This window comes from Oryctolagus cuniculus, chromosome 13, assembly GCF_051225735.1.
Source record: "Oryctolagus cuniculus isolate XC-2025 breed Fujian yellow rabbit chromosome 13, ASM5122573v1, whole genome shotgun sequence".
NCBI classification, from domain to species: domain Eukaryota; kingdom Metazoa; phylum Chordata; class Mammalia; order Lagomorpha; family Leporidae; genus Oryctolagus; species Oryctolagus cuniculus.
The window spans coordinates 98002111-98014220 of record NC_142879.1 but is presented as its reverse complement, the minus strand read 5'-3'; the positions used below and the strand labels follow the sequence as shown (position 1 = coordinate 98014220).

General features: G+C 37.9%; 1 protein-coding gene across 1 annotated transcript in view; it reads left to right on the top strand.

The window, feature by feature from the left end:
- Window positions 1-12110, top strand: part of LOC127483472 (uncharacterized) — a 125258-nt gene that overhangs the window by 72674 nt on the left and 40474 nt on the right. Inside the window, exons 23-25 of the mRNA XM_089311822.1 lie at window positions 3903-4021; window positions 6060-6288; window positions 8479-8568. Coding sequence (XP_089167948.1) covers window positions 3903-4021; window positions 6060-6288; window positions 8479-8568 — 438 coding nt within the window. The remainder of the gene's footprint in view (window positions 1-3902; window positions 4022-6059; window positions 6289-8478; window positions 8569-12110) is intronic.

The following is a 12110-nucleotide window of genomic DNA, read 5'->3' as shown; positions in this document are numbered from 1 at the left end:
TTGTAAGAGAAAAGATAAAAATGACTACTATGCGGCCAGCTCAGTAGGCTAATCCTCCACCTGCGGCGCCAACACACCAGATTCTAGTCCCCGTCGGGGTGCCGGATTCTGTCCCGGTTGTCCTTCTTCCAGGCCAGCTCTCTGCTGTGGCCTGGGAGTGCAGTGGAGGATGGCCCAAGTACTTGGGCCCTGCACCCGCATGGGAGACCAGGATAAGCACCTGGCTCCTGCCATCAGATCAGCGTGGTGCACCGGCCACAGCGACCGGCTGCGATGGCCATTGGAGGGTGAAGCAGTGGCAAAGGAAGACCTTTCTCTCTGTCTCTCTCTCACTGTCCACTTTGCTTGTCAAAAAAAATTAAAAAATTAAAAGAAATACAAAAAAAATGACTACTATCACATGGCTTTGCAGAGTGACATAGTGCTACCACGACAGCATGTATAAAAACAAGCTTTTTCCCTACTGTGATCATCAACCTTTACACAGGCTTACTTTATTCAGTTCATATCAGTGTGCAATGGCTCTTAAGCTTGTTCATAATTCTTGAGGTATTTTCTGTAAATTCTTGTAGCAATGACTTAGGAATATGGCATAGAATTATTAGTCACTTTCAAGGGTACCCTCTGTCAAAAGTATAATAATCGATGGCATTTGACCAACTCAATAGCAACTAATTTTCCAGAAGGTTCTCATCTCACAAATGGAGGTTCTCATCTACCAGAGAGTACTTGGGTTGATATATTTTATGGACACAACTTGGAAGAGAAGAATTGGATTGGGAAATAGAGATATCTGACTCAGGCCTCCAAGTAATATAGTTAGGTTTATGTCTGAAGAGAACCTCAACAGACTGCTAAAGTTGTATCTATGGCAGAGGGGATTCCAACGAAAATGGAAGTGACCCATAATTTGATGCCTGTGAAAAGTCTTGCATTAGAAAAGAATTTCAACATGAAGTATGCTGGTCAACATCCTAACATATCTAGTATCAATATTAGAAAACAATGCTAGGATCAAAGACACACCCTTTAGAATCATTAGCAAATGTACTAGACTAGTTGTCTGCAAAGGTAATCCCCATCAGGTAACGGTTTGTGTGGGTGTAGTTGAAGATTTAACCTATGAGAAATGAAAGAGAAGTAAGAAATGGCCTGAGCGATGAAGTGAGGCCTAGGAGTATAGATTAAGCAACTTCAGGTGAAGCACTGAGACTTAAGGAACTTTTGAGACAGACTTAGAAATGGAATACAAAGAGTGGTTGAGTAGAATCCAGCAGTCACTGCATTTAGAAGTGAAGTGGGCTTATGGGAGCCAAGAGAAAGGTCTAATCACTAATTGCTACTGCTGCTGTGGATGAAAGCAGTGGAAGCACTAAACAAAGCATCCTGGATATGTCTCAAAAATATTGCATTGAATTATACCCTTGGAAAACATATTTAGGGCCAGGGAGTTGCACAGTCATCTATGTGACCCCACAATTATCTGTGTATCACATAGGACAGTACAGAAAAAAAAACGCACAAGAATCAAATATGGTAAATACTTGTATTTTATAGAAAAGGTAAACTTTGTTTAAAGTTAAGTCATTAATGTTAAAGGAAAAAAAGTGAAACTTCTAAACACGGTTAAGAAATGATCTTGTTTATTTCATCCTGAAATCAGGTGAAGATGAAATATGTAGTAAGAATCAAATGTGAATTTTTCCAAAAATCCTATTAGTAGCATATGATTTAATTAAACCTGGAATATCTTGAATATTCAAGTTTTTGGACAAACATCCCTTGCATATTCTGTAACTCTTAAGATCCTTAAGGTGATGTTGAGGCACCACCTTAAGATTTTATGAGGCCTTGACAATATGTGATGGTCTCAGTCTTTGTGTCATCTTTAGACCACATTTGCCTGGTAGCACTCTGCATTTTATTTTTTCCCAGAAACCACTCATGTAGAATCACGCAGAGATTTGGTATGTGGGGATGTCGTAATTCAGATAGATACTTGAGCCCAGTAAGTTGTAGTTCCTTTATATTTGTTAGTCATCTTTTAGCTTTGCCTCTGAAATCAATTTTACTGTCAGCTGTTGTGTAACAAGAGGCCCCTTTCTTCTAGGCTTTGGAATCATTTTCTCTTTGAAGTCTTCCCTGTAAATGTCTTCAAGGGCCCTCAGGCTTCCACTCACAGTCTCTTTGGAGTCCTTTTGGTTTCCATCCTTACTCCTCCCTAGGTCCTTTAAGCTGCAACCACCCTCTAGTCTGAAGGCATCTGACATGTTTAAGTCTTTGTTTCATTTTTTATTTTCAAAATAGCAACCGCTATCTTTAGCATTGGTGTTTGTGCCAGTTTTCTATGAGTGTCTAGCAACCTACCTGAGAATCTCTTTGGGAAAGTTGTTTGGCCTAGAGGTTAAGATGCTCACATCTCGTATAGCAGAATCTTAGTTTGATTTCTGGCTTTGGCATCTGAGGCCAACATTCTGCCACTACAGGCCCTGGGAGGCACAGAAGGTGTTTCAAGGTACAGCTCCATGCCACCTACGTGGGACCACTGTAATGAGTTCTGAGTTCCACTCTCCAGGCCTGGCACTGGGAGATTTGGCTAGTGGATATAGAAGCTACCTTCTGCCACAGACTTTCTGTCCCTCTGCCATAAAAAAGATCACTTATGGGGCTGGTACTGTGGTGCAGTGGGTTAAAGCCCAAAACTGCAGCACCAGCATTCTATATGGGTGCCGGTTTGAGCCCGGGCTGCTCTGCTTCCAACCCAGCTCTCTGTTAATGCTCCTTGGGAAACAGCAGAGGACAGTCCAAGTCTGTGGGTCCCTGCATCCATGTGGGAAACCTGGAAGAAGCTCCTGGCTCCTGGCTTCAGATTGACTCAGCTCCAGCTATTGCAGCCATCTGGAGAGTGAACTAGTGGATGGAAGACCTGTCTCTATATATCTCTATCTCTCTATGTAACTCTGTTTTCCAAATAGATAAAATAAATTTAAAAAATGATTTACTCTCTCAATATATTCTTTTTTCAGAATCTACAATTTAAGCAAGGCATAAACGTCACTCAGCTGGGGATGATTTGAAGCTGGGGCTACAATCATCCAAAACTTGTTTGTCCACCTAATTGCATTAAACCGGGCTTTTGGCTGCACATTTAACTGCATTTAACTTTGGAAGTCTATGTGATGATGTGCCTTGTTGCTTGGGGTCCTTTATAAATTTTACCAGAAAAATAAAAATGGAAGCTGAATCACATTCTCTGACCTAGCAAAACTCACTCAGCATCAGTGATATAGTCTTAAGTACTAGCAACCGATTATTATGGTCTGCTCATATTCAGGAGAGGGAACTTCATGGAAGAAATGCCAAAGTATTACAGACATGCTACTATAAATCTGAAACATTACTCACTTAGTAAAAGTAATTTGATAATGGCTTTATCTAAAAGAAATTCATTATTCCCAACTCAGTAGCATTGAAGTCCTATCGAGTTTTTGTTGTTGCTGCTCTGTGCGCTCTATTTTGTAAAAAGCTTCTAAAGATGATAAAACAGTATTAGTAAGTCATTTTCATTCCCAAAACTGTACACATCATGCTCCTAGTGTTTTATGCTATGAGATGTAATTGTCTCAATCCCAAGGAAAAAGTGCAATTTGGAAGATGTACAGTGTTCAATTTTAAGTTGTTAATTTGATTCTAATTATCTTGTACAATGATATTACATTAGTAGCAACACACAACTGATTCAGTTTTAGTTATAATTGTTTACTTCAGGGGATATGGAAGTTAAATATTTTAATCTTCTTTTTCATATCTTTAAAATATTCCCTGTGTCACTTAGTCAAATTGGAGGAAATAAATATACAGATAGAAATGATTTGAAAACGTATATTTTAAATTTCCTTTAGTTGCAGACATCGGAACACACCAGAAAGAAAGCTGTTCAGGAAGAATCTGACAAAGAACTGGAGAAACCCAGGCAACTCCACGTACAAGTGGGAGAAACCTTAACCTGCAACCTGAATAAGTAAGTCAAGTCCCAGAATCACAGAAAATAACTGATGTTCATTAATTTGACTCTGAGGCATAGTTTTTAGTGAGACAGTTTCCTGAAATTAGTATGAAGTGAACCTAACTAGACAAAATAATTCTACAAGTTAAGGAATAATTTTGAAAAATAAATGCTCTTATTTTTTAGCACAGAAAAATGTACGTAAAAGTTAGGTGCATGTGTTTGGGGGAACATGACAACTTAAACCCACAGGGCTGCCTACTGCTACTACTCCCACTACCGCTACTGCTGCTACTTGTGGTGCTTCTGTAAGTCTTGACACAACCTGGCACTTGTTCAGTTATCTTCCCTTGACTGTGATCATTGGTAATACTTAAGGAGGGTGTCTTGAAACCAACTCTTCTTTGCAGTTTTCCTCCTCTTCTTGAGAAAGAAAGACGAATGTGGAAAGGAGGGGAAGTATAACTCGCAGGCTGGTTAGCATTCTACCTCGGGCATTCTGGGGGACTATGTAGAAGACAGAAAGGGCAAGGCCCACCCCCTCTGATGCCTTCCAAACAGTGTTAGGAATGGATTGCCTCTGGAGTGGCTTTAGTTCCTTTGGTAACCAACAACTCTGTCATTCTCTCCTACAGTTTGGTGCTCTGAAATGTCTCAATGTGGGAAAAGCTTATTTTTCCCTCTAGGAACTTGGTTAAATGTGTGAAATGCACAGGGTTATTGATAGCAAGTGCTTGAAAATGCCTTTGGGAGATGGTGTTTTAAATCTAAACTGGTTTACTCAACAGAAATATGTCCCTTCTTTTGCAATGAAAATGGGTGCGACTGGAAAACATTAAGCTTAGTGAAATAAGCCAGTCCCAAAAAGACAAATATCCTGCTTATCTCACATGTGGTAATTTATATAGAATTCCAAAAAAAAAAAGGCATAGGGAAGAAGTGAACATCTTGTCATTCAGTTGTTTTTAACTCTTTCTTTATCTTCCTGTGGAACTGTGGTCTCTCTACTTTTTACTTGTTAAATACTATGGTTGCTGGTGAATTAAGCCTGTTATTCTAGAGTGGATTAAGTTATGTTTTTGTGGGGGACAGCACTGTGGTGCAGCGGCTTAAACCCAGGGCTGCAGGGCTGGCATCCTATATGGGTGCTGATTTGAGTCCCAGCTGCTCCACTTCCAATTCAGCTCCCTGCTATTGCTCCTGGGAAAGCAGCGGAGGAAGGCCCAAGTCCTTGAGCCCCTACACCCACGTGGGAGACATGGAGGAAGCTTCTGGCTCCTGGCTTTGGATCGGCCCAGCTCTCTCCATTGGGGTTATTTGGGTAATGAACCAGCAGATGGAAGACTTCCCTCTCTGTGTCTCTACCACTCTCTGTAATTCTTTGAAATAAATAAAATGAATCTTTTGAAAAACTAAAATTTTGTTTTTGCTAAAAGTGTAAAAAAGTAATGAAGAGAGGAGATGGTTTGTGGGAGAGCAGGAAGGAGTGAAATACATTTATCTCCTTAGAATTTTGCTTATGAAATACATGACATCTGTTCTCTTTACATTAATAAAAAAGTATAAAATATTGTTATAAAAATTGTAAAATGTTTATATAATTATAAAATTATAAAATATTCAGCATGCACAATATGATGCTTTCACAATTTGTATATAGTTAAATGGTCATTATAATCAAGAAAATCATCCTGTATCTTAGCTAACACAGCTACCATTTAAATATGAGTTTATCAAGTGGCATCAAGGAATTTTAAGTAGAACCTCCCAGAAAGGAGCATTACCTGATTAACTATATATCATTAATAACCATTTCTCTCCCTCTGCCTTTGTGTGAACCAGTTGTTTACAACCCACTAGAAATATGTTTTTGTTAATTTTGAGCAATTTGAAAACATCGGTTGCATACAGTAGGTATGCCCTGACACATTTTTAGTGTTAAAATACTTTTATTTAATGGGACAGTCCATTTATGCTTACAGCCTTTTTAAAGATAAACCATTAGTAAGTGGAAAAAATGACATACTAAGCATTTGTCTTGCAATTTTCACAGGGCACATGAGGAATTAACAGTGGTCAGAACTGAATTTCTTCAGGAGACAGATAGGAATGAACCTTTACCCAGCACTAGTACCATGAGGCCTGCTGTACCGTCATCCAGTGTTGGGAATGTTCGTGGTGGTTTAATGTGCAAAGGAAACCATGTCCCACAAAGAAAGTTAAGAATTCCTACCTCACAGCTACAGCTTTCACGTAACTGCACACTGGACTGCTCATACATGGTTAGATATGTTGTGTTTTTTCCTTTGGGTTTTAGATTGATGATATAATCATTTTTGATTTGGTGAAATACTGATTATGACTGAGTGATAAATGCTAATTTTCACAATTGTCTTCATCAGATAGAAAGGAAATAAGTGTATGACTTTTCACTTCATAGAATAAATGGAACCAAATGAGCACATTTTAAATTTCTTAAAAGCTGCATTTATGTTAGCTTTTAGAAACTGAGTATCTTTCCCTATAACTAAAGGTATAGTTTGGAATACATTGGCTTATTTTCCAACTGAATTAGCACTGACTGTGGTTCAAGGCATTTGTTAATGTTTTGTTGCAACATCCAGGTTTTTTTGTTTATTCTTTTTTTAACTTTTATTTAATAAATATAAATTTCCAAAGTACAGCTTAAGGATTACAATGTCTTTTTCCCCCTCATAACTTCCCTCCCACCCACTACCCTTCCATCTCCTGCTCCCTCTCCCCTTCCATTCACATCAAGATTCATTTTCAATTCTCTTTATACACAGAAGATCAATTTAGTATATATTAAGTAAAGATTTCAACACTTTGCACCCACACAGAAACAAAAAGTGTAAAGTACTGTTTGAGTACTAGTTATAGCATTAATTCACATTGAACAACACATTAAGGACAGAGATTCTACATGAGGAGTAAGTGCACAGTGACTCTTGTTGTTGACTTAACAAATTGGCACTCTTGTTTATGGCATCAGTAATCACCCTAGGCTTTGTCATGAGTTGCCAAAGCTATGGAAGCATTTTGAGTTTGACGACTCCGATCTTATTTAGACAAGGTCATAGTCAAAGTGGAAGTTCTCTCCTCCCTTCAGAGAAAGGTACCTCCTTCTTTGATGGCCCATTCTTTCCAGTGGGATCTCACTCACAGAGATTTTTTTTTTTTTTTTTTGCCAGAGTGTCTTGGGTTTCCATGCCTAAAATACTCTCATGGGCTCTTCAGCCAGATCCAAATGCCTTAAGGGCTGATTCTGAGGCCAGAGTGCTGTTTAGGACATCTGCACTTCTATGAGTCTGCTGTGTATCCTGCTTCCCATGTTGAATCGTTCTCTCCCTTCTTAATTCTATCAGTTAATATTAGCAGACACTAGTCTTCTTTATGTGATCTTTTTGACTCTTAGACCTATCATTCAATTTTTCTACCTCTTGAATTAGAAATGTGATCCAAACATTTCATCACAAATGGATGCTTTTTAAAGAAATCCAGTATAAGTGCTCTTTTGTGAAGTATGTAAACCTGTAATAATAAAAAGATTAACTTTTTAAGTTTTTTGCAGTTTCTTCCATTAAAAAGGAAAATCCTCATTTGCTAATAATGCATTGCCATGCTAATGCTTGTAAAATATTTCTATAGCTGAGAAATGGCTCATCAGTTTTGTGACTTAAATCAAGATTTTGTTTCCATTTTAGAAATGAAATTCTAGTATTTCTATCTTGTTATTGCTTGAATGATTGATAATGTATATGGCAATGAATCATATCTTGAAATAACAATTACCACCAAACTGAATTGACTATTTTCTTCCCACCAAGAATTCTGTACAAAGCTTCACAGTCCCATCTCAAATGAAATTAATTATTTTTATGTTGCTAGGCTTTATTCCAATGAAAAAGATGGCTTTAAATTATACACTTCTCCTATTAAAGGGTCATGCTCTTGGTCCTCTTTTTCTTACACCCTTGCCAATGATTTAAAGGCAAGCAGCACATCATTTTTTTAGAAAAAAAATTATTTAACAAATGTAAATTTTGAAACTACAACTTTTGGATTATAGCAGTTTTCCCCCCATAACCACCCTCCCACCTGCAAACCATCCCATCTCCTACTCCCTCTCCCATCCCATTCTTCATTAAGATTCATTTTTAATTATCTTTATATACAGAAGATCAACTTAGTATAAGTAAAGATTTCAACAGATTCACCCACACAGAAGCACAAAGCATAAAGAACTGTTTGAAGAATATTTTTACCGTTAATTCTCATAGTATAACACATTAAAGACAGGGATGCTACATAAGTAAGTGCACAGTGACTCCTGTGTATCAGGAGTATATCAGGAGATAGAAGACCTCTCTGTCTCTCTAAGTCTTTTAAATAAGTCTTTTAAAGATTTTAAGTCTTTCAAATAAAAAATGTTAAAAAAATTTGTATCCTAGGTTTCACCAGATGATGCAGGATGTTGTTGCATGAATTCAAAAATTGAAATCCAGAATTTGAAGAAGGAATTAAGTGACCTCAGGAGACAAGTATGTTGAAATTTAATGTGTCAATAGAAATACTAAAGTTGATTATATATTGTAAGTTTTTGGATACAGTTTCACAAAACATAACATTTTCTATGTTCATTTTAATTAATTTAGTACGATTCTATTTTAATAATGCATTTAAACTCTCACTTTGCTATTTCCCTTAAAGTTAAATTTAAAAATTTAAAATATTATTTGCCCTTAAGAACTTGAAAATTATGCATTATTCCTCTTGAGCTGGCATATTTTATTTCCTTTGAAACAGTATTTATAGTGATACTTCTTACTGTCATGGTGAAGAAAGCCAGGTTTAATAAGAGTCTCGAGAGTGTTTAAGGAAATGCTGCAGAGACTTTTCATTGCTTATTTTCACTCTTGTGAATGGATACAGAGCTTATGTGTATTTATTTCATAGATTTAATAACTTGTACAGAAAGGCCATTATACTCTGCTCCAAAATATTTTCAGCTACTATAAGATCTATCTCAAGAGCCGGCGCCGTGGCTCAATAGGCTAATCCTCCACCTTGCGGCGCCGGCACACCGGGTTCTAGTCCCGGTTGGGGCGCCGGATTCTGTCCCGGTTGCCCCTCTTCCAGGCCAGCTCTCTGCTATGGCCAGGGAGTGCAGTGGAGGATGGCCCAGGTGCTTGGGCCCTGCACCCCATGGGAGACCAGGAAAAGCACCTGGCTCCTGGCTCCTGCCAGGATCAGCGCGGTGCGCCGGCTGCAGCGGCGGCCATTGGAGGGTGAACCAACGGCAAAGGAAGACCTTTCTCTCTGTCTCTCTCTCTCACTGTCCACTCTGCCTGTCAAAAAAAAAAAAAAAAAAAAAAAAAAAAAAAAAAAAAAAAGATCTATCTCAAATATAGACACTTGCTTCATTTTCCTTTAACTTCTTCATATAACAAAAGGATAGACCTATTCAAATCAACTGTGGTGTACACTCATGAGAATTAAAATTATCTGGATGATGACACTGGAGTGCATCAATTTATCGAGATAGAAAGGGGCTTACTAACATTCAAGTCTAATGTATACTCTGAAAAAAATGTTGGGCCAGCATTATGATGCAACAGGTTAAGCCATGGCTAGTCACTCCAGCATCCCATGTTGGAGTGCCCATTTGCTCAGCTTCCTTCTTTTTTTTTTTTTTTTTTTTTTGACAGGCAGAGTGGACAGTGAGAGAGAGAGACAGAGAGAAAGGTCTTCCTTTGCCGTTGGTTCACCCTCCAATGGCCGCCGCGGCCAGTGTGCTGTGGCCGGTGCACCGCACTGATCCGAAGCCAGGAGCCAGGTGCTTCTCCTGGTCTCCCATGCAGATGCAGGGCCCAAGCACTTGGGCCATCCTCCACTGCACTCCCTGGCCACAGCAAAGAGCTGGCCTGGAAGAGGAGCAACCAGGACGGAATCTGGCGCCCCGACTGGGACTAGAACCCGGTGTGCTGGCGCTGCAAGGCGGAGGATTAGCCTAATGAGCCGTGGCGCTGGCCTCAGCTTCCCTCTAATCTACCTAGGAAGGCAGCAGATGATGGCTCCAGTGCTACCCATTTGGGAGACCTGGATGGAGTTTGTGACTCCTGGGTTCAATCTGGTCCAGCCCTGCCCGTCACAACCATGTTGGGAGTGAACGAGCAGATGGAAGATCTGTTTTCCCTCTCACTTTTTTGTTCTGCATTTTAGGTGCATTTATTTTAAAAACACATTGGTTTAAAAAGTTTTACACCAAAATAACTTCTCTCTTAAACTCATTTTCTCATACAGTTATTACAGCACCCTCAAATATTTCACATACAATAAATTTCACATGTTTAAACTAATAAAATTCAATGTCCGATACTGTATTCCCAGCATTGTATGACCATTACCACTGTAAACTTAGGCATATTTTTCACCATCAAAATAAGCCTTGTATAAGTTATCAATAACCACTTCAGTCCCTCTGTCTTCTCTAGTCCTAGGCAATCACTTTCTTCAGGTCTCTACAGATTTACCTGTTCTTGACAGTTCTTATAGATAGGGTGCTACAGTATATTTTTCTTGGTAACTGGCTTCTAGCAGGTAGCATAATAATTTCACAGTTGATTCATGTTGTGGCATGTATCAGAACTTCTTTCTATTTATTGTCAAATAATTTTTATTTTTTTAATTTATTTATTTGAGAGGTAGAGTTACAGACAGTGAGAAGGAGAGACAAAGATCTTCCTTCTGTTGCTTCATTCCCCATATTACATTCAACAGGAATGTATACATGAACTGAAGGAGATGAATTGAAACATGTGGTGATATTTTTCAAAGTACAGATTACACCCTAATAAACTCATTGTTAAATTGAAAATATCCTCAGTGAAAAATGCACTTACTACACCTAGTCTTGCCAACATCCTCGCTTGTGATTGTGGTTGACTGGGAGCTGTTTAACTGCTGCTGTTCAGTGTCATGGGAGAGCAGTGTCTGCATATCCCCAACTTGGGAAATGCTCCAAATTCAGAGTGTGTGTCCTAGAGAATGTGTATCACTTGTGCACAGTCATAAACATGAAAAATCAGAAGTCAGACTATCACAAGTCTGTTATAGGCTGAGTGTACCTTGGAATTAAATGTTCCAACTATGATTTAACAATAAAATTATAAAGTAGTGACAAAAATATCTTATTAGGTAGAGGTGAAACATTTTCAGTAGCAACTGGCTGACACCCTCAAGGATAATATCAGAGATATTACTGGAGCTCATAGTTCATTATTACCCTCTGTAAAAAGATGAGACAAAGGATGTAAGAACAAATGAAGTAAAATCAAAGATAAGCCCATAAGATATTCAACATGTGGAAGAAAAATTCTGTAGCTGGATAAAGAATGTAACTTTTTATATGTGAATTTCAATAAATACAGCTTTTTAAAATTTTCTGTATCATTGCAGTACACTTTTGTCATTACAGTGAATTTATTTCTTAAATTTCTGACATTCACTTGGCCCTTCTTGTAATTTCACTCTTTTTAAAATAATGCCCCTAGGAAAATTGAGGATTACATAGCATTTCTCATGGAAGTTGAGAGACATTTTGTTGTGTTAACAATATTGTAATATTATATTCCTATGGCTATGTGGAAACAAAACCTATTAAATCACAGAATAAAATGTAATGAAATGCTCCAAAAATTTTCTATTTTTTGAATGTATACCTAGCCTGTGTATCTTTATTTCATATATTTCAGAATAAATTCTATAGAACAAATTCTATAGAAACTCCATTATACTCTTAGACAAAATTCATATGTTTTGATTAATTTACAATCTATTGGAAAAATTTGTCATACATGTTAGGCTATTCATGTATTCATATACAGATGTAAATACATCTGAACTAGAGAATTGTCTAGATCTTGCCACTATACTTTTTAAAATCAATGTGTTGAGATACAAGGGAGCTTCCTAAATGTACACTATGAAAAATATGCATTGGTTTAAAAAAGTTGCATGAAAATGAACTTATCTGTTAAGTCCATTATTTCCACAAACCTTTTAATGTAACCTCATATATTTT